Here is a 23889-nt window from a genome sequence, read left to right on the forward strand (position 1 = left end):
ACTATCATCAGTTATTAAGCGATCTTTATAAATACGAAACTGGTGTGAACAGAAGTTGCGTCACTGACTTTGACTTACCGGTTCGATTAAATCAACTTGGAAAATGGGGCGTTTGATCAAATAGGGCGTGTGACGGGGGTAAAGCGGACGGATCCATATGTTTTATCTGAAATATAAGATCCTCTATATTTTCACTAGGAAACTTTTAAATAACAGTTTCAATCGTGAAAGAAGAAATTCTTGACCTTAGAACTTACATTTCAGTAACTGGTTCTGTTGAAAAGAATACGTTACACGTGGCAGGCTGTATAGAAGATACTTATCACCTGCTGCGCGTATGAAAAAACATTTTATTCAAAAGGAAATTAATTTGGGTAATGTTTTTCTATGCTATAAAACAATAAATTTAGCTGTAATGCAGATGATGAAGGACACACAGACGACAATTTAAAAGTGTAATTAACCCTCTGACGTCTTCCTCGTGGTATGTTTCCTGTCTTGGGACGCCAATATAAGATCGGTTGGAAATCAGTAAGTTTAAAAATCGTCACAAAATCATCATCTTCCGATTCCCACCAATGAACAAGTGCGTTTCAGACAATTAAAATGTCACAACTGTTAAAAGGCGACCAGGTTCAATACATATACCTTACGGTATTCCAGAAAAATTTAAGCATTAATGAAAAATGTGTCTTACTCACGTAAGCATCAATTCTTTGAACAAGTTACTTGTATATGCAGACAATTAAAACCCAGCATTTCACGAAACAGCGGACTCACAGAGAGAGACGGATCGAACCGCAAATTCACTTTTCCTCACACGACAATAAACAGGCAAGTCACAACTGACAACAACACAACACTCGAAGCTCAGAATCCCTTGAAGAAATGAAGAAGTTACGTCACTATTAAAGGGGGGAGCAGGGGGGGTGCCTGCGACTGCGCAGAAAGAAAGAAAGAATTGACCAATAAACTGACTGCCGGGTAGGAGAATGCACACTGCTACACCGATTTATTAAAACTAATATTTTTAAGGCGGATAGTAGCTTCGTGGCGAGCTCCTATCGCCAGCTGATTGTCTCTGCAGCTGGTCCAGCCGTTCAATTCTCGTTCCCTGCTGTTCCTTTGGCCACTTTCTCAAAGTAGTCTGAGGCGTGCGCCTTGTGCCGCTTGGTCGCTGGGACCGTGGGTTTGAATCCCACTCAAGCCATGGATGTTTGTCCGCATTTTTCCGTGTTGTGCTGTCTTGTGTGCAGGTAGAGGCCTAGCGAAGGGCCGATCCCTCGTCCAAGGAGTCTTACCAACTGTCTAACAAATCAAAGCTAACGAAAAGTTGGGACCCGCAGTGCTCAGGCACTTGAAGAACGGGTCGCTCCCAATATCCCCCAGTATTATTTCGACCCAGAAGTTTAGTAAAAGAGCATTAAATCACATGTTCCCATCCGAACTAATGTCATCTGTAGGCCCCTTCTTCTGGTTAATTAAAAAAATGATATTATGAAAAATATAATTCTCACGGATCATATTAGCCAACATACACAAATGTTAATATTGCATGCATCACGTTAAAATGCAGATGAGCGTAAGAACAAGTTATTTGTCTTTCATATTTGATAGCGTTTAGTCCAGCTTAGCTGGGAAGAAAGTCATATCTTTCAAATGGCGTTCCACTCCCTCTTTTTCAATTATCAAATTGTGCAAGACACAAGCTGCTAATAATAATAATAATAGTTCCTTGTAAAGAAGTGGCTCTGGGCCACAATAATTTCTTTGTAACTTACCGAAAGATGCATGTGATGTATCGTTCAGGATTGAACTATTTTTCTTTCTGTTGTTTTGGCATCGTTTAAATCGGACTTTGCACTGGGGAGCGTGTTTCTCTTTCTCGTTTAATTTAAAGCATAGACTAACTACGTAATATACATAACTTAAGGCCGAAACTCGTAGTTCTGCAAGTAAATTTATCTATCATACTTACTAAAGTTGTTCATACTATTACGTTCGTACAAAATTACGTATCTTCAAATTTTGCTGTGCAAGGTTGTAAAACCTGTAATAAAGTTATATATTTTATAGTCTTGTGCTTGAAGGAGGCAACGAGAGTCCACATACACGTCCGTCAGAAGGATCACGCTCTAACCTCTATATTTAAAACATCGGTACGGCTGGTCTGTAGCAAGAGGTGCAACGTACTACCAACTTCTGCACAGAACATGGTCCTACTTCGTGTCTTAATATGTTAATGCTGCACAAAACGTACAGTATGACAAATAGTGAGCTCTACTATGGAACATATGGGGTTTAAATTTGTTTTCTCAGGCCACAGCCCTTGTTGTTGACACACGTCAATATATTCTTGATGCAAACATGTTATTTGCAGATCTAATGAATAACAGATTCCATAACGCATAGTCAACCTCTGTTGTTGACAGCTATTAACAGAAGAGGTATTACACTACACTTCTGTTAATTGTTTTTTTATATCCAGAAATATTTCAATTACGAGTGTAGTTTAATTAAATCCTTGTAACCTGTTCCTTTTTCTGAGAGGAGTTGTCTGTCTAAACTGTGCTTAAATTTAATTGTAAAATTATATGTGGCTGTGACTGGGACAGCTTTTCCGTGGTCAGTATCATTCCACCTTTGCTCCAAATCCACTCATTCACTCACGTATCATCTGGGCTCGGGCAGTGGGCCCATTAGCCATAATAATTCGCTTAGGATAACAACAAAACCAGTGACAATAATGAGGTCTTGAGGCCTGGTTGAAGTTCACCGACGTTTTACCGGTACTTCCTGCCTCCATGCTCAATGATCAACTGCTATGGAGCAAATTGAGTGGAATTTGATTATGTAGGATTAAGTTAGGTTAGGTCAGGTCAGGTGAGGTTAGTGACGCGCATGTGCAGTGGAACGTGTAAGCATGCGCAGAAGTAAATTATTATTTTCAGTTATTTTTATTGTTTTAGGTATTGCTGGGAGAGGTGACTTTAGTGATGCGCTTGTGCGGAAGCTAGGCTGGCGTGGGTTGGGTTAATTTGGGTTAGATTATGTATGTTGTGTTATATTTTCTTAGTTTAGGTTAGGTTAGGAAAGATTGAGATAGATTAGCATCTCCGAACCGTCACTGACTTTATAACAGAATACACGGCGCAAGAACGGAAAATAACTTCATAGTTGCCACCATAAGAACTTATAAAATTTTAATAAAAGTTATTTTTTGTCCAAAATTCCGAACCGCCTCTGCCATTCGAATCTAAACTGTTTTAAAACGGGTTATCATAAATATGTCAGTGGGTAAAAAACACTTTATTGTGTTGTTCATACTTGATTTTAAAATGGGCGTTCCACTCTACGTGCAAAGTCATTACGTTTATAACAGCATGATTTTCATTTCCAAAAATAGAGCAGAAGTTGCCAATATTATAAGCACTTTAATTGATGTTAGAACTGCGTTTATTGTAGTGATTTAGATTTGATTTAAGAACGCTAATTCCTTTTTCTCATAAGTTATATTTACACATATGCACAATACACTTGAACAAAATTTTTGATTACACTTCATACTTCTTGATTTTACTGTACTGCTGCAATAATTCAAATTTAATACCATGCTATAATAAGAAATTGGTTTTCTGACAATACCTTTAATTAAATTTTGTAATGTATTATAAGGCCTTGGTGTATTTAACGGTGACCACATACGTGCTCAAATGAAGTAAGCCCACACTAAAATTCCGCTCAAAAACACCCACTGTCATTAATGCTCACATGAAAAATACCCACACGGAAAAATGCTCACGCAGAGAAATACGCACATAGTATAATTCCCACATTAATTTTAGTTTAAAAAAAAAATTGGCCAACGAGAGCCAATGGTGGGTTAGGTCAGTATGTATAGTATGTTTGAAATTCACTTCCCTAGCACGCACACAACGCTTTATTAAGCGTGTATTACTTGCTAGTATTGTGAATGTGAGAACTTTTGTATGTGCGTATTTTTTGTGTGAGCATTTTTCATGTGAACATTTATGACTGTGTTTCTTTTTGTTCGAAATGTTCTTGTTTTCTTTCGTAAAGGAACCGTGTTGCAGACGGCAAAGTAAACAGATTTTTCAGTCTGGGGCACAATTGTATATCCTCGCAGTGTGCTAGCAATGCATTACTGAGTTCCAGAATAAGAACTTCGGTATGGTCTGATAGCTGATATTCTATTTCCTCTGAAGTGACATGGGAATCGTCCACGGTTTTTCCAGTTTCCCTGATATCGGAGTTCTCGCGTGACTCAGGTTCAGTGCGTGTAGACCTAGTTGTCTCACATTCTAGCGGAGTGATCTCGTCGCAGCTTGGAATCTCCTCTCGGGTGCTGCTGCGAGTCGCATTATCTGCGCTCGTCTGCCATTCCGAAGCGTCGCTGACTGCCGTTGTGCGAGACTGTCGGTCTTCTCCCAGAGTAGGGCCCCTGTCCGAAAGGATAAATGCTAAAGTGTCTTTTTTCTTTCTTTTTGAACTCGCATCTAAGACGGGTTAAAGATGAATAATTTGACACATTAGAGCAGACTACCGATCATCCGAAGGCGGGTGAACCGGGTCAATCAGCTTCAAACCGATTTAGAAACTGCATTTTAAAAGTTAGAACGTTTAGAAGAAAATTAATACAGTAAAACCTCTCTAACTTGGACACTTGCGGTTCCACGATAATGTGTCCAACTTACAGAGATGTCCAGGATAGAGAGAAAGGAGAAACTCATGCTTTTAAATTGTGGTGTAATGACAATGTGGTAATTGTTGAGTATTATGGAACCCTTCCAAAAAAGGAAATTATTGATAAGAAAAATCAAAAGGGTAAATTAAATTTTTACAAATTTTGTTTTGAGTAAATTAAACTTGCAAGGATAAGCTCAAAGGGAAGGGCACTGATACTTTACGTTTACCGACAATGTAATCTATTTACTTACATAATCTAACTACTGTAATTTCTGTTAACACTGTTTAACTCAGTTGCAAGCACAGTACAGTACAACCCCTCTATAACGCATTTTGCTATACCGCGGTTCCAGATATAACGGGGGTACCTCATGTCCCCCACAGTGCAGCAAAAAAAGAAGAAAAAGTTCATCAATTATCCTTCACACAGAACTCAAAATTATATTAAAACGTAAGCCAAATTAATTATTTATTACTTTTTCCGTAAAAATCAATCCTAGCATAGTCAAATAAGTATGTATACTCTTAAATGGCGATAGTCTATCAATAACGCGGGTTTACCCCTATCCCCCGCGACCCGCGTTATAGTGGGATTATACTGTACTGACTAAGTTAAAACTGTACCAGCAATACGTACTGTAGTCCAGTGAAGGGTTTAACAGAGAAATAACTATACACTTTCACTGCATTCCAATGATATGTTCAAAGTCTCACACCCTCAACCATAAGCTAATCCTCAGGTAGAAGGCATTCATCAGTCGGAAATTCAAAACAACAAAATACTAACTGTAAATGTTTCCCATAAAAGCTTTGAAGGTAAGTGCGTGCATGCACCTGTCCAACTTACAACAAAAGGGGTGAACAAGTTCCAGGATATAGGGTGTTGTGGACATGTAAAATTATAGGATATACGCCGGTTCCAATTAAAAGTGTCCAATATAGAGGGGTGTCCAACTAGAGGTGTTTTACTGTATATACAAGGATCTCATAATTAACGCCCTCGCGCATTCCTTGCAGCGTGCATTTACTGGTATTACATAAGCCTTTTCCTACGAAACAAAATTATAATTAATTAAAATTTAACAATTTCTAAATTTTTAAACACCCACAGATTTAAATTGTTTAAAAATACTATCGAAATTTCAAACACCAGATTTTAACATTTTATAACTCCCACAATCAAGTTCCTAAAATTTAGAATTTGTATTCAAATTATCTATCCTTCCTTTAAATTAGCCGGGATAGCTCAGTTAGTATAGTGACTAGCTATGGGCTGGGCGATTGGGGTTCGATCCCCGTCGGGGGCCTCTGAGTCCGGACCGGCAATGGGGCCCACACAGCCTCCTGTCCAATGGGTACCGGGGTTCTTTCCCGGGGATAAAGCACAGCCGGGGCGTGATGCTGACCACTCACCCTATCTAGTGCCGAGGTCAAGGAAGAGAGGAGCTATACATCCGCTCCCCACAAGTGCCTGCATAGGCATGTAGAGGGATTCTTTACTTTACTTTACTTATCCTTCCTTTAAATTCCACATCCGAATCCTAATAAACCTAACCTAACACGTCTTAACCCAACGAACTAACTAACTAACTAGATGGCTTACCGAACCCGAAGGTTCATCACCGAATTAACCAAAGCCCTCCACCGGACCCTGTCCTGGGCCAACAAAATCCAGTTTCCTTCAACTCCTATCTCCCATAGATCCCGCCTGAGATTATCCTCCCATCTACGTCTAGGTCTCCCCAGCGGTCTCTTCCCTTCAGGTTTCCCAACCAGTACCCGGTGCACACCTCTTGTCCCATCCATGCGCGCTACATGCCCCGCCCATCTCACTCTTCTCGACTTAATCACCCTCACAATACTGGGGGAGCAGTACAGATTTTTAAGCTCGTCATTGTGCAGTTTTCTCCACGCCCCATCGTCTTCCCTCTTAGGCCCAAATATCCTCCTCAACACCCGATTCTCAAACACCTGCAATCTGTGTTCCTCCCTCTGAGTGAGAGACCATGTTTCGCACCCATACAAAACAACAGGCAAGATTATTGTTTTGTATACTTTAATTTTCAGGTTCTTAGAAATCAGACGGGAAGACAAAATATTTTGGACTGAGAAGTAGCAAGCATTTCCGGAATTTAGTCTCCTCCTAACTTCCTCACAAGTATCATTTTGATTTGTTATTGTTGTTCCCAAATATTTGAACTTTGTAACCCTTTCAAAGGATTTATTAGCTACCCTAAGATAATTTTGCCCGCCTGTCTTCTGATGACGAGATACTAACATGTACTTAGTTTTTTCTGAATTTACTTCCAGCCCCACTTGTCTACCAGCCTCTAGTAAAACTTCTGCGTTCCTCTTTATTGTATTTATATCGTCCCCCAATAAATTAACATCATCAGCATATGCCAATAGCTGATGTGTCCCGTTCAATTGCAAACCCTCCTGCCTACCTTGGACCTTCCTGATGGCGTATTCTAGCGCAAAGTTAAAGAGCAAGGGAGACAAAGCATCTCCTTGTTTTAGACCGTTCTTGATGAGGAATGTCTCAGATACATATTTACCTACTCGAATTTTGCTGCAGGTTTCATTTAAGCACAACGAACCTCACTTAAAATAACACAGCCAAAACTAACGTGTCCTGACCTGTTCTATCCTAAGCTGTCTCAGCATATCAGCATTACCCAAGAAACGGCTAATCAATTAATTCTTAGAGCGTCATTAAATGAGTGACTTCGTTGTCTAATGAGAAAATGAATCGCCCAACAAGTCAGTTAACCCGTTTATCGGTAGCCAAATATCCACATGAGCTGGTCACTTAATTTGTCAGAGATGTGCCAGGCACATGATCGCAAAATGAACTTACCTCGTTGTGACGTCATATCCACCCTCAACCACGCCACCATACTTAAATTTCAAGGTCTCGTCTGATCTTTGTGTCGGGTCTTCAGGAAAGGACCAATTGAGTGATCTGTTGACAAGAGGATCAAATCGGTCGTGAGTGGTAATTGTGGAATACTAAAAATCGATTTAGAAACTGCGTTGTAAATTTAGAATGTTTAGAAAGAAAGTAATATATACAAGGATCTCATAAATAACGCCCTCGAGCGTTCCTTGCAGCGCATGTTTACAGGTAATACATCAGCATTTACTCACGAAACACAATTAAAATTTAACGATTTCTAAATTTTGAAATTTGTATTTGAAGTTCCGTAGTAACCACCATAAACAGTAAGTTCGTTAATAAAAGACTATCGGGTTACAATCAGCGTCAGGTGGCTGAATGGAGAATAAACAATATCTTCTGCCAACGTTTCGATCGAATTCTCTGCTCTCATCCTCAGGGCCTGAGGATGAGAGCAGAAGATGTGGTTCATTCACCATTCAATCACCTGACGTGGCTTGTAATTCGAGAGTCTTTCATCAACTTCAGTTGCCGCGAAAGCTTCTCTTTTTACATCAGTACGTCTGTTAGTCTGTAAACGTTTAGATAATGCAGACCCTCTCTTACTTTGAAGAAATCAAAGGTGGCATGAATGGCTCTTGTAGCACGCTTGGCAGAGATGAGAAATGGGATCGGTGCACCAGACCGCATCTTCTGTTCATCCTGATCTCTTGCTTTTCTCTGCTCTGACTGATCACTACACACGCGAAACGTTCGCTCGCCAAGCTTTGTTACACTCTGAAGTAACAATGTCGCTAGTCTGCAACTTCTATATGCATTTACACAGATTTCCAGTTGACAGTTACAATGGTTTCAAACAATACTGTTGCTTACTTCTGTGATGATATCTATTTGGACGGTGTTTATATTGTTGATATGATATTCATTGTTACTGGCGCAACACATAACTGCGTAAAAATGTTAGTTGATTGTTGATGAGTTGATTGTTGTCAGTTTAGAGTTGTCACAGCTGTACTTCTTATTGTATGAACTAAATTTTAAATTAACCTCAAAAAATTTTGATAGAGAATACTAAATGGTAAACTAAAAATTATAATTTCGTAAGATGGGATGATTCTTCACGGTTCAAAGCTAACACAGTTGTACTTCGTATTGCCCTACTGTCGAAACTACGCATCTAATTTAGTTGCTACGAACTTATTAGTCATTACAAAATATTCAATCTCCTGAGGAACTAACTAGTTAAGATTCTCTATTGTGTCACTGCAGTAGTTTCCAGTCGTCCACTTCATAGAAAAGTATTACGAGACATTACAATATCAACTGCAGAAAGGGCTGTTTCTTGATGAACACGTGCTGGAGAGTGACTTTATTTCACATCGAGGGACAGCACAAATACTGCATTTATGGTAGCACTGCACTGGTACTAAAATATGAGCGACATTTAACAAAACTTTTGAACTGTATTTTTCTGTATCATTATGGTTGGAACGAAATAATGATATTTGAAACATTTGCATGCTGCTGAATCGATCTGACATCTGTGCAGTAGAAGAATGAATTCTAGCATTTAGTTATTCAAAAGCTCTGTTACCAAATATTATGATCAAGCAGTTAGCATTTTTATATACATTTACAAAAAAAAATGTAGTCTACGCAGACAGATTCCGATGTATTTTTGTATTTGAGTGACATTGGCCCATTTCAAGGATAAGTAACAAGCTATCACTTATTGTGCAAGGCAAAAATTAAAAAGCTCTTCCTTAACTTTATAATTTGCAATGAATATATCAGATACAAACTACTGAGAAATTCATGTAGCTTTCATGTTGTCACTTACTGTGATTGGGCGCTCCTGGTGGATTTCTTCCAGAGGAGGTGACTCGAAAGAAATATTCTGTGAAACCAATTATGAAAGTCACATGTAAGCAAGCACATTCATTTGCACTGAAACGCCTTTACTGCTGTGTTTGTAAAGAAATTATATATCTCTGGAAACAAGCTGATAAAATCATATCTTCGCTGTAAAAAACGTCAATCGTGTGTAGTATATTGAAATTAAACAAATGTCACATTTATGGCCAAAGTCGTTGTCTAAGAATGTTTTTTTAAAGTAGTTGTCGGCCCCGGTACAAGTCCAATTTTTGGCCCCCGTCGACATATTGGGTATGCCAAGTGGGTCCGATGGGTCTGGGTCGACCTCCATTGCACTCTCCATCTCATCAGCAACGAAATCCACATCAATACTTGACCCATATGCCGCCTGAGTTGTCCGAGCGCGCTTACGTTGCCTATATTCGCGGCAGTACTGCGCGTTGGTTTTGGGTCCGGGACCGGCGTTTTCGGTGTCATTTTCTTTGGAATTTTGTGCTCCACACATTCGTGCCCGATTTTTGTAATTCTGGTTGTACTTTTCCCTCATATATCGCGACATTTTAAGAAAATCGGGAAATTTTGAAACTTTTTCAAATTCACAGCCTCATATCTTTTTGAGTTTTTGAGATACACACTTGGGGGTCAGGAAGTGTTGTTACATATACACTCCTCTTCAAAACAACACTTGGTTCACTGGGATTGGATAATTAGTCTCTGAGATATGATCCCGTTTATGGACACGTGTCGAATCCGGAAAGTCGAAAATCGTGGGTTCATTTTGCGCGTGCGCAGGTCGCCACGTCCGGCCGCCACGAATATCGGAGCGGTACTGGCACAAACGTGCATCCTTTCTCTTTAAAACGAGACTAAGATGGCGACGTTATGTCTATTTTTAGCCGAGTTATTGAAGTTTGAAATTACTTCGACAGAAACTGTCGCTCATTTGGGCGCGATTGCCTCCCCACACCCGGCATCGATTTTAAAGACGTTTTCACGTCAAAAATAGACTAGGCTCGTGAAAATTAAGCAACTGTCTCTGTTGTAATGGAGTGTGAATATTCAGCAGAGCCTAAGTTAGAGTCCATCAGCGGACCTGACACACTGCAATTCACATTACAGGCACAGATTTACTAAGGCATGATTTCAGGTTCTCACAGCTATGAGTATGAGGATGGTGTCTTCTGGTTGCCTTTGCCATGCAGTCTGGTAAAAGTTTACTGATGTTTCAGAGGTGCGTGCTGCCTCCATTATAATCTCCATGATGATGGAGGCAGTGATCACCTCTCAGACGTCTCTAATCTTCTGCCAGATTATGTGGCATTACAACGCAGAAGATAGCTTGCTACTTAAAAGGTATTTTCCACATATGAGTTGAATCCCTTGTCACCATGGCATGGCCCATCCTATGTGGTAAGACATGAAGAGTAGCTACAAATATACTGGGGAATGGGAAGGGTCATATAAGCTCCTTAATCTAAAAGCATAAGGTTAATTCCATGAATATTTGTGCATACTCTCAGCTTCTAGAAAACATTGTACTTCAAGGTGCTAATAACACACTGTATAACCATTATCAGCGTCTGAAGTTCACATTGGTCACCTTTTATTATATGCATGAACCAAGTTAATTGATATGGCTGAAGCTGAAGCTCGACTCTCATTATCACTTTCTTAATTTTCATTTCTATTCTTCTTCTTCTTCTTCTTCTCTTATCCTCTTACAAGGTGTACAAAACAGTCTATTGTGAATGAAAGTGTTAAAATAAAAAGAACTGTTAGAACTATTTTGTCACGTTAATAGTGGGCAGGTTCCTTATTTATTTTTAAGAAATGCTGGCCCACTTCTTAGAACCAAAATTACAATAAATAACAGTACAATAAAAAATAAATCTCATAATAATGTCAATCTTACACTGTGTTTATGAAGTGGACTATAAGAAACAAATGATTTTCCTTTCTTCCTTATGTTCTGCTCATTTTATAATCCTTCTAAGGAACCTTCTGGATATCTCCATTGCTAGGACACTTGTTTGTATTTCCTGTAATTAATTATAGAATTTTGACAGTCACTTAATTAATTTTCGTTTCTGCTTCTCTCATCTTAAATTCATAAAAGTTTTTAACAATGTCCAATCTCTGACATGTGAATGTATTTTAGACTAAATTGGTGGCATCTTAAATGACAATGGATCATTTCACTGTTAGATCAGACCTTGCCACACATCAACACATCACACTCTCATCAATCACAGAGGAATGACAATGTCAAATGAGTGAGAAGTTGGAATACAAGACAAGTGATACGGTGTTATTGCTCAGTAGCATGTCTGCTGGCTGTACATAAACAAACCACGTAAAAAAGAGAAGGATTGGAATTATTACCCATGTGAAGCAACTCCGCATCACCAAATTGCCCCAGATCTGCTGCCTTCTTCATGGCTGATGTTCCTTGTGCTGAGATAATGTGTGCGGATGATCTACGTTCATAAACAACAGGATTCTTCTCATGGACTCTGGCTCAAAGTAACTGCCAAAAAATATGATTACAAGTTTCCCATAGGATAACAGAATAAACCTTATAATATGTGAATAACACAATGGAAACAACGGGACATGAACATATCGATATTGGTTTCATGTAAGTTATATTTCATTTCTTACTCTAATTTTGATTAAAGCAACTTTGAATGAAATCAAAGTCCAGGGATTCGCAGTCTGTGGCCTGCTAATGTGTTTTGTGAGGAACACTCACAGCAATACAATATTCACAACGTAACATTTAACAGAATAATAACAGAACTCAAGTGAATTGGTAAGTAATATCAAATAAGTAACAAACAACTATTAACACTATAAAAAAGACACTATTGCCATAAGCATTTCGACCTCAAGTGATCATCATCAGTGGCATCTGGGAAATCAATTCATTTAACCAAATGGTTAAAACTGGATTTAGAAATAAATAAGGTGTTTTACAAAAGTTATTTCAAACGTTACTGCACTAGATGTTGTTATTCACAGAGTAGAACTATGCATTTAGCTATTGATCGGATGGTTCGGTAGCCGTAGATGGTCTGCGGCGAACTGTGGCTGCGTTGTCCGTACCTGTGAACTCCAGAAACGTGGGAAGTAAGTTTACTAATACATAAATTAATTAACTTATAATACCTGGCTGCCAGGACTTGCTTAATTACACTAACAGTACTACTGGGTACTGGGAACTACTTTTGGTTGGCTTGATCTATGGATATTTGGTACGACTCCTTGGACGAGGGATCGGCCAGTCGCAAGGCCTCTGCCTGTACACAGGACAGAACGACACAGAAAAAGGCAGACAGACATCCATGGCTTGAGTGGGATTCGAACCCACGGTCTTAGCGACCAAGCGGCACAAGGCCCACACCTCAGACCGCGCGGCCACTGCGGACCTCCAACAGTACTACAGAAGTGCATAACTGGCAGTTCTCTTGAAAATAACTTATTTCCTCTCGTTTACAGTAAACGGGTTTTGGTAAAGCAAAGGGATTTGATTTCATTCTGTAGTTTCTTGTATTATTTGCACTCTTCCTGGTAGAAATTTTTGGTCTGCAATTATACTTAGTGTCAATTTCACAAGAGTTCACTGGCTCCTATTACTGTCATTCATCTCATTCAGATTACAACAGTTATTGCACAGATTACATTCCTAATTAATTTTTCACAAACAACAAGTTTCTTGGCACTGAAGGCATTGTGATTTTATTCCAAAGGGCATTATGAAAATTAGCTTCAGGAATCTGTAACAACACATAACCTCACTTTACTTCACAGACAACTGCAGTCAAGATACTACAGTTCAAGGTCTCTGAATTCCACTGTGCAGTATAAAACTGTGGAAGAAGATAAACCAAGACCCCGACCTCCTATTTTCTGAGAACAACTGCGTCTCTTTCACTGTTCAAGGAAAACTAAAATCGAAATCCAGTCTACAAAGTATTGTGACTTACCTCTGAGCGAACATTTGGTGAGTTCGCATCTCTGCAGAACGCCTATTAAAATCGCTCCGCTCGTCTTTACACCTGTAACGGCTGAACACATTATCGCGAAATTTGATATTGGAGAGAATTATTACAGTTTTATTTACAAGACTAAGGGGCAGCTGACACAAAGACGTGCATGTGTCTCTGGCGCCAAAGTGAATGTGGAATTCCAGACTTTACATTGGCTCAAATGCAAACACCAATAAACAAATTTACTTCTCACCATAAATCACAGGAAAAAAACGGGTCCTCTATAGGGTCACGTCGTCTCAGCCAGTCAGCCTCATGTCCCGACCCCTTACCTTTATTTCATATGTGGCGGCTTTATTTCGGCGTTTTGTCATACTTGCAGCCCCTCTCTCACGCTGCGGTCCATTTGACCAGCGGCTAGGCACAGGCTTCAAAGCGCTAATATAAACCCCAACAGAATGACCACCAAACAGATTACCGATTCGATTTTTTATATATCTATACAATACTTAATGTTTGCATAGAAAAATGACCTGCGGGTAAATTCATGTGTACAAGACCTTGTCAAAGAGGAACATTTTCATACACAATTTATTTTTATCTACCAAACAACGTGCTTTATTCAGCCGCCGGTTGAATGCAGTAAATTTTATTACCACAAAACTTTTCTTGAATTTGGTTATTTACTTTGGCGACATCTGGTGGCATACGTGTTAATTAATAATGTAATATGAAGCCAGTCACGTGCTTTCAAAAAATAAAATTATTTGCCTACAAGAATTTATCAATGAATTGAATGTTCGTTTGCTACTCTGAGCTACTACAATGCGTCTTTAAATAAACTATGAATAAATAAAAAAATCATGGTCTACTATGACCACACAAAATCGGCAGCTTAATTAAGAGACATCTGGTAGCAAACGTGTTAATCAACAGTACTTAAATATGAAACTACAAAAACACTGAACTAACAGCATTACGTGCTCATCTTCATGAAGCAAATATGGTAATGGTCCATGAAATAAATTTTAACACCACAATGATTTTAATTTAAAGTGACATATAAAATTAATTGAACATATAATTTTTATCGGCGTGATGTCAAATTTGAAGGAAAACAGATGAAAGATCTTTCTTGAAAGTCTGTACATGGAGATGACGTAACTGTTGTTTTAATTTTATCATCACAGTAATTCTAATTTAAAGAGGCATCTAATATTAACTGAAAACCTTTGAAATGTACTCCAACATAAAATACGCAGAACCAAATATATAAAGTATTCACATCCAATCATACCGTCTACATGAATATAAATAAATACCAAGGCCATACAATGTTATTGAAAGTATTTTAGCAGTAAATTAAAACATATTGTAGGCCTGTAAAATACATTCTAAATTAATGTCACTTATATAGTACTGAAATGGAAAAAACGTGCGAGTTTTTAAGAGAAATATTTTTTTATTTACATCAAAGAATGGTATAACCCCAATTATTGAATCATTATTTGAAGAGGGATTAACTTGTAGACTTCTAGCGCTAATAGTGTTGTTAATTGTAAAACGAAAGTCACTCCTTTTACATTTTACATGTTCCCAGGTTTAAATATCCCCCGATACCAGTTCTACTGATTGAAGAGTTTTTGTGGTTTCCCTCAGATCCTCCAAGTAACTGAGGAGACGTTTCCTTAAATTAGGACACGACCGCTTCCTTCTACATCCTTTCTCATCCAGTGTTCATTAAACGTGCAGTTGTTGTCGCTGTAAACTCTGTGGTGCTCAGAGAATCGGTGAATTCATGGCAGCCACAATACCCAGAACACCAGGACATCACAATACTAGGAAGGCAATTTTACAATAAAGTGAACTTGTGTATGGCCTCTTCCTAAATTAGGCTACATGTTATGTTATTCTTCAAGCCTATTTACAATTCAAACAAGCTTTGTGTGATCAGCTTCAGATTTCATTCAAATATTACTGTTAGTTTGAGCACTCTAATGACAATTTTTAAAAAAAATCTACCAAATTTGGTCTCTTTCACTGGAAGACCTAATAATACTGTAAACAATATGGCAGAATTACTCAAAAGGAGGTTGGATTAAAATGGTTTCATTTATGCAAGGAATGTGACTAGTACGTGTATGAAATATGTTGTAAATCACGTACGGATCAGTAGAAAGGGTCATTGCAGGTGCACTGACAAGATGTTGACATGAAAATGCATACCAATGTTTTTTTTTACAATTTATTTAAATTAATTACTTTTCATGTCTGTCCTTACATATATCTTCATGAGCACATACATAAATAAACTATGTTTTTACTTAAATATTCAAAATGGCCACCTTCAATCTTGATACAACTTTATGACTTGAGATGACCACTGTGTCTTGGATTCTGCAAAATTCAGTGTACTTATTACAATTTATTTCCTCAAAATCAGTCACCCCTATGCAGATATTTCATAAAACAGACCATGTGTAAATAAGACCATTTTACAGAGCTACAAATACAGGTGCGCCAAAAAATACCCGGAATAGTTACGAGATCATAACTCCACGAATAAGCAACGAATTCAAACCAAACTTTTTTATTTAAACAAACGGTTGCAAAACATGTTCAAAATGGCCACCTTCAAATTTAATACAAGCATCAAGACGTTTCATGAAATGATCGACGAGGCTCGCACACTCTTCGGCGGTTATTTCAGCCCCGGGCTTTGTGCAGCGCCCGTTTCAGCTGATCCACGGTAGCGTATCCTGAAGAGGAGATTTTGCTCCAGAATTGACCAAACTGCGATGTCCATAGCGTTCAGATCAGGAGAGTTAGAGGGCGAAACGTCTTTGTCCAAAATCTGCGGAAACAGCTCTTTGCAGAGTCTGATTGAAGATTTCGCTGCTTGCGGAAGCCCAGTCCTGTTGAAGGATCCGGTGTTTGTTTCCGAAATGCCTGCGTGCCCACGGCTCCAATTCATCTCTTAAGATTCGTTGTTGGTACACGGCGGCGTTGATTTTGACGCCGCTGTCCACAAAGACCATCGGCGTCTTACCAGAGGATCTGATGCCGGCCCAGGCCATCACAGAGGCCGGAAAATGGTCGCGATACCTCAAAACACATTTCGGCGAGTTGCCTGAGCCTACTGGCACCAACTGACGATGGTGTTGTCGATTGTGGAGCGACTGGATGATGAAAATCTTTTTGCTCGTAAAAAGAACCGAGCGATAGCGAGAACTTACGAGCAACCTGCGAGGTTTCTTGGCTTTTTGAGTCGATTCGTCGCCATTGCATTCGTGAGGTGATGACCAATTCCGAGTTTGTAAGAACGGAGTTTAAGCTTCTTTTTTGTGATTCTTCGAACTGATTGTTCGCTAATACCAAGGTTCTTTGCCATCTTTCGCATTGACTGTACCGGATTGAGATCGTACCTCCTGGATGTTCCTCTTTGTAACTGCGGAAGGTTTTCGTCCTCGTCCTGCCCTACTCTCATTGTTCCCATTTTCCTTGTAACGTTTTATCGCATCTTAGACGGTTGAAAGTGTCGTTTTGGCCATCTTCGATATTGTTTTTGAACAAATTTACAGCCGTTATGTAAAAACAGTACAGAGAATCAAATGAAAACATTTATTGTCCAAACCAAACATAAAAACCGCGATAATTTCAAATTACGGGCATTTCGGTGTATCCTGTATATTGAAGATTTGTTTCTTATCCTATATACATAAGCCAATTCCCAAAATATTTTTGGGGCTCTTGCCTCCATAATGTGACCTTAAATTAAAATTATTTGACATTACATTAGTGTAATAGAAGTACCTTTTACGACTTACTTTAGACTCTGACAGAAAATCCGATCCATAAACCAACCACTCATTAGCACGCATCTAATGCTGTTCCGTAGTATTAGACATTTTTATTTTTAGTGTCACTTGAAACACAACACTGTCTGTTATTCACAATTCGCATATTCTCTGTTACACTGATGTTACCGGAACCTCACTCCTTCTACACAACCATTTTCAGATACATCAACACATCATATCTTATTACTTAAGCTTCGTATATCTGTAACTCTTAAAAAATAATTCAATTCATTTATTTAAGTGCTTGACAACAGCCAACTAAGGCCAATAACAGCCAAACATTGACAAAAGTACAGAATAAAATATAATAATAATAAAAGTAAAACGTTACAGATACAAAAAGAAACAAATCAACTAAATATATAAATGTACAATAATAATAATAATAATATTTCAATTCAATTCAATTATTGCATAGTAATTAACAAGTAAATGAGCTAAAAATATGCCTAAGTAATAATAATTTGTAATTGAAATATAAGCTGTTTGTTTTACGAGTAAAAGATATAATCGTGGTTTTACCTAAATTAAGCTTCATACCATTTTTATGCCAGCAATTTTTCACAGAATGAACATCATGCTGTAACAGCTTACAATCAACAACGTTTCTAATATTACGATATATCTTTAAATCGTCAGCAAACAACAGATAACTGGAATTGGAAAGAGAGTCGGAAATATCATTAATAAATATGTTAAAAAGTAAGGGGCCTAAGGTGGAACCTTGAGGCAGTCCTAACTTAACATAGAAACGAAAGCTTTCCGATATACGTACAAAGGAATGTCTCTTGGTAAGATAACTACAAATCCAATCAACAAAATAAGTTGGCGAGCTTGTGAAGAAGAATGTTATGGGGAACCATGTCAAAGGCACTACTAAAGTCAAAGTATATAGAATCAATTTGACCTTGTGTGCTAACAATGGGCATAATAGAGTTTAAGTAAGTAACCAAATTAGTTGAAGTAGAATTAAATTATCTAGACCCATGCTGGGCAGGATTAAGTCTGTATTTAAAAAAAAATAAGATAAGTGATCATAAATAACAAATTCAAATATTTTGGAAAAATTGTTAAGAATAGAAATGGGTCTATAATTGCTAACACAAGTGCTGTCTCCTTTTTTTTAAATATATGTACAACAGCAGTTTGTTTCCACAATGATGGAAAAGTCGCAGAAGATACGCCTAGATTAAAAATATGTGTTAATAAAGGAATAAATATATCCGAACAACCCTTAATAATAAATGATGGAATTTCATCCAGTCCAACACACTTGGAAGGTCTAAGGCGCTTAATAGCCATACATACTTCTAAGGCAGAAATAGAAACGGTGGGTAAAAAGCCAGATGTAGTCGAAACAGAAGGACAATTAGCATTAAAAACTTATTTAAAATGATAAGCAAAGGAATCTGCAATTAGTTTAGAATCAGTGATAAACTGATTATCAACTTTAAGTTGGATAAAAGAGTTATCCTTCCTTTCAAAATTAGAAACGTGTTTCCAAAAATGATGGGGATGAGTTTTTAAACTGTTATCAACAGATTTTAACCACCGCTGTCTATCAGACTTAATAATAACTTTAACAAGTTTTCGAAAAAATGAAAAATAAGAATAATGGATATCTGTGCCGACGAAAATACATACTTTTTACGAGTATAGTATTTTAAAGTACTACTAGAAAACCAACATGGAAACTTGGACTTCCTAGAACACTTATAGGGTATAGCAAGATTTAAAGCTTCAGTAACAACTGAGTTGAGCTTATTAACGGCACAGTCAACAGAAGTCTGATTATAAACACAAGTCCAGCCATAGGAAAATAAGAAATTATATAACAATACATAATCCCCACGAGCATAATTACGAAATGAACGTGGAGGCTGCGAATAAGAAGAAAAATATATACTAAGATCAACAACCACGGAAGGATGGAAGGTATCAGGTTCAACCCAGTCATAATCAGAGTAAGAAACATTAATATCAGTAAAATTAGTAAATATAAGATCACGTAAATTCTTGTTTTGTACGGTAAGATTGTACTGAGAAAGTCCAAAATAACTTGCAGCATTATAAATTACCTCACCTCTAAATTTGGTATAATAATGTGAGTTACCATGGTGACACCCACGAACCCAGTCATAGCCAGGTACATTAAAGTCACCAAATAGAATTACGCGGAAGTTTTGAGTGTTAAGCTTAGCTTCCAAAGAACTATAGTAATTTTCAATAATTTTGATATCCATATTGGGCGGAAAATAATGTTTACCAACAAGTAAATTAAAACCATCGGGAATAGAAATTTCTATCCAAACACATTGATACGTAAGTTCAAGGTCGTACCTACGTTTACAACCAGAAAAATAACGGCGAACTGCAATCAAAACACCACCACCACCAGTTAAATTTGAATCCGCGTAAGCTCTGTCTGCACGGAAAACAAAATAATTATCGGGAAACATTGCGATTACAATAAGAATCGTTAAGCCATGTCTCAGTAAGACATATAATTTTGGAGACAAACATTGCCGAAAAGACTGGTACATTTAGTACGCAAACCCCTGGCATTTTGATAAAAAATTCCAAAGGAATCGGTGCACCTGTCAAAGGACATGGCAAACGATGCGGATTGGTTAAAAGTCAAGATCTATTAGCGCTTCCCCCATGCGACTCACAAATACTGACGTCATTCGCCAAAATATTGCTGTTGGACGTTGAAGCAGTTGGAGGTACTGTCATCTCTGAAGAGATAGGTGTACTGGAGGAGAACACTTGTTCTGCAGTAAGTCTGCCATAAAACGTAGTAATAAGGCATCCATTAGGCCATACCCCAGTATTGTTAATGAGAGGAAATTAATCTTCATTAACTGATACATGAAAGGATGCATTTGCATTGAATTTGTTTTTCAGTCTGGTACAAACCAATCCTTTAAGACTTAACTGATCCTTTAAAGATTTCTCAATACCAACAGCCGAAACCTCAGGACTGAAGCGAGAACCAACAGGGAGAGAAGCAGACGTTCTCACACCAATCAGAGGCTGGCGCCGTTGGTTCACAGCATTGATCAAAGGAGTTCCAGAAGCAAGCTTCTTTTTGTAAGTAACTGTGGTGAAATCATTAGAATCAGCAGCGCAAACCTTTGATTTCATACCAGTAGAAAGTGCCTCTCTATAGATTTTGGTTCCTGAGTCAGCAGATGCCGAGGCAGCACAAACTTCTTGTTACTTGATACTTGGACAGACCATTGCAGTATTTCATCCTCAGGAGGTCGGACCACTATTAATCGAATTTATGCAAAAGTAGTCATAAGTGACGCGACGTAAACTGTCACAGTTGACCTCGGGTATCGAACCGGCCAATCAGAGAAAAGTTATTCTCACTTAAATTTAAATTATTCCACCAACCACGAAACAATGCGGATGGATACTTCCATTTCATGGCATCTACCTGACTGTTTAAGATATAGGCGTGCGAGGACCTTCGGTTCCCGGAAGTCTTGGTTTTGACACTAAGGTGGGACGCAAACGGAGCCACTAGCCACCGCCACCGGTGGCTGCCACAAGCTGCGGTATGTATTTTGTATGCAGTTTTAATAGACTCAGCGCAGACACAGCCCTTCCGGGCCACACGCTACGGTAGTGGCCGTGTCTCGCTGCTTGTGGCTGCGTTCGACCACCGTTTATCCCGCGGAAACGCAGCCACTCGCGTCCGCCACGCCAATCCTAGCCCCCCACCCACTACCTCACCGCAGCCGGCAGACCAGTCAGGTCAGGTCAGTTGCTGTACTGCGCGTTACCGGAGTGTATGTACGCTATGGAGACATTCGATACTGAATTGAGGCCCGTCCAGCTATCTGGGATATGCGGTCTGAATTATTCAGCAACAGGACAGAGAAAACAAAATCCTGGGAAGAACTCTGCCGTCTTGGCGTATTGGAAAGTGGGAAGTCTGTTCCGACATAGCTTGAGAGCAAGGTGCTCTGCGTACTGGCCTGGAGTTGTTCCGGTTGTTTAGCGCCTCCGAGTGGGAGACTTAATTGGGCTTTATAAATACATTCGTATATTGTGCTTCGTATTTACTTATATTGCGAGCAACTTCTTTATTTTTATGTATTTGGATAATATAATTAGTCTGAAATAATATACGCAAATAATCTTCATATACCAATGGAAAACAGACGCAGAATCTGTAGCTTTATGGACCCAGAGTTTGAAAGTTGTGACGATTTGTGTAATAATTATTATCCGCGTGAATTTAGAGGTAGTTTAGAAGGCAGAGTTAGATCAAATTTGAATACAGTTTATCACGTTCAACGCCAGGAGCGAAATCCAAACCATAGCCACTTCTCGGGCTTTGATATAGAAGCTGTGCACCCAGATTGGCTGCGTGAAGAGACTGTTCCCTGCAGACTGTAACCCAGCTCCACCGTCTACATTCAACACCCCAGGTACGTTTTTGCCGGAGTTCCAGGGTTCTTGGGAATTAATTGTTGTGGACAAGGACGGTGAGACTAAATTGAAGAACCTCGTAATGATTGGAGGAGGGGAAATTCTTTAATATTTTGGGTAATATGGCGTTGTATCGGAGACAACGTCTCACCCATTGCATACCGAGTGTCCCGAAAAAGAAATGCGTGCATACTTTGGCAGTTAATAAGGCGATATAAAAATACAGGCAGAGTAACGGCATTTTGCAGTGATATATTACAATTATGACTCACATGCGTTGCTTTGTATTAGTGCATTCTATTAGATGCCACTATGAAGTGAAACAAAATAACATGGCGGAACAAAGTGTATGCATTCTTGGGACACTTTCTATTGCGTTCTTTCTGGTAGCAAAGTTCTGATCTGCAGGTCCTGCAGACCGTGCACCACTTACTCATTTTCTATACACAACAGCCGATTCAACGCGCTGCCTAGATTAAAAATCATATTACAACTTAATATGTCGGGGTACACTGCCCTGTCATTTTTAATACAAACATAGTCGCCAAGAACTTCATCAATAAAAGGGGCTTTCTCCCCCTGCCTATCACATACTTCTTTATTTACTCTTACGTCGTCGTAGCTCAGATCCACTCGGCTAACCGGAAATTCAGGATTCGGTACATTGATGCTGTTTATATCAACGTCTGGATTTTTGGAGATCCAGAGGATGGATCGCATGCTCTAGCCCAGCATTGCAATGATAGTGAGATAGTGGGGAGTAGCTCGGCGATTCTGAAATCCAGTCACGGTTCGCATCCTGAAGTTAGCGATGCATTAAGCACTCGGCGTCAAACCCGTCGGAAAGATGCATGCGGGAACCGCCTAAATATTTCCGGATATACACACTATCGGGTAATCGGTGGACACGCAGGGGATCCTTCATCTCACGGAAGAGGGCATAGTAACTTGGTGCCAGTTCGGGGGAATTGGGCAGGTGTGAAAGCACGGTGAACCCCAGTGGCTGCACGTGCAACTGTGTTCAATTCCCCGATAGTGACGCCTTACATGATTCAAACAATGGTTTAGTGAGGCAATAAGAAAATTGCCAGATAGATGGCAACGGAGCATCGAACTCCAGGGACAATATGTGGAACGGGCCGAAGTGTAACCTTGGAGCCACCAACATCAAGGATCACATAATTCAGGTTAGTCTAAATCATTTATATACGCCCATCGTAGTAAACAATTTGGTATCTATATCATCCATCAGTATCCTGTGAAGGAGCGAATCCACAACAAACACCTGAAAATAAATACCTAAAGTGACACAGCTGAGGCGACCCTTAATTAAAACCAGTAATCCCGTGATAAGAGTCTCATGGCTCGTCCTATCCAACGAGATTTCTTCATCGTACCTGATCCCACCTTGGCAACACGCTGCAAAGATTAGATCGTCGCAAATCTGTAGTGATTCTTATAGTTTAAAAACTGTGTTATTTATGGATTCCAATATTCTTCCAGGAAATATAGACCACATTACTGGCAATAGTCAGCAACAGCAAGATTCCAACATGCACCAGGATTACCACCAGCAGAAAATACCAGTGCAGCCAAAGAAACATTGTCAACAGAAGAGGAGAGGAGAGGAAAGGAAACATGGCAAACAAACACCAGAGTGTCATCTTGCTGTTGTGCGGAATCAGAGAATCCCTAGACCGCCAAACGCATTCATGCTCTTCTCGAATGAATGGAGGAAGAAGATGGCTATCAAACATCCAGAAGAGAGTAACAAACAGATCAGCGTGAGGTAAGTTGCATTACAAAATCTACTTCAGGACAATTACTTATTAATAATTTAATGTGCAGAGAATTCGTGAACGACGAATTGTCTTCAAAGCCATTCGAATTCAGCGGACATGTATGATCAATGTACGCAAGTCAATGATTATAAACATAGCACCGGTGTTGAGGATTCAAAGCTAAAAGACCAACGCACGTCATCTCTGAACTAAAACCTGATCCATCTTTCTTTTCTATACCCATGATTCTGTTTAATAAAACGTGTCTGTTTAATGACAAAATGGCGACGTCACTTCAATCCACGACATTTTGCTGCCGAAACCCGGGACAT

General features: G+C 39.0%; 2 protein-coding genes across 7 annotated transcripts in view; both read right to left on the reverse strand.

Moving 5' to 3' along the window:
- Positions 1 to 875, reverse strand: part of LOC147872384 (kelch-like protein 10) — a 37290-nt gene extending 36415 nt beyond the window's left edge. Inside the window, exons 1-3 of one of the 2 annotated variants that reach the window (XM_087356794.1) lie at positions 702 to 875; positions 258 to 329; positions 79 to 166 (exon numbers count right to left, since the gene is read on the reverse strand). The gene's annotated coding sequence lies outside the window, so the exon portion shown is untranslated. The remainder of the gene's footprint in view (positions 1 to 78; positions 167 to 257; positions 330 to 701) is intronic. The other variant, XM_087356793.1, reaches the window with a different exon arrangement.
- Positions 876 to 3493: 2618 nt separating this feature from the next.
- LOC147872386 (uncharacterized) overlaps positions 3494 to 23889 on the reverse strand; it is a 61814-nt gene continuing 41418 nt past the window's right edge. Inside the window, exons 3-6 of one of the 5 annotated variants that reach the window (XM_087357201.1) lie at positions 11864 to 12008; positions 9447 to 9503; positions 7568 to 7672; positions 3494 to 4462 (exon numbers count right to left, since the gene is read on the reverse strand). In XM_087357201.1, the coding sequence (XP_087213327.1) occupies positions 7617 to 7672; positions 9447 to 9503; positions 11864 to 11918 (168 nt within the window). In that variant the 5' untranslated portion in view covers positions 11919 to 12008 and the 3' untranslated portion in view covers positions 3494 to 4462; positions 7568 to 7616. Of the gene's footprint in view, positions 4463 to 7567; positions 7673 to 8212; positions 9406 to 9446; positions 12587 to 23889 lie in introns of those variants that run through there. The other 4 variants (XM_087357200.1, XM_087357198.1, XM_087357197.1 and 1 more) reach the window with 4 other exon arrangements.

Source organism: Zootermopsis nevadensis, unplaced genomic scaffold (genome assembly GCF_977971745.1).
Source record: "Zootermopsis nevadensis isolate Lab colony 2312 unplaced genomic scaffold, Znev_1.0 Znev_ptg000028l, whole genome shotgun sequence".
Taxonomy (NCBI): domain Eukaryota; kingdom Metazoa; phylum Arthropoda; class Insecta; order Blattodea; family Termopsidae; genus Zootermopsis; species Zootermopsis nevadensis.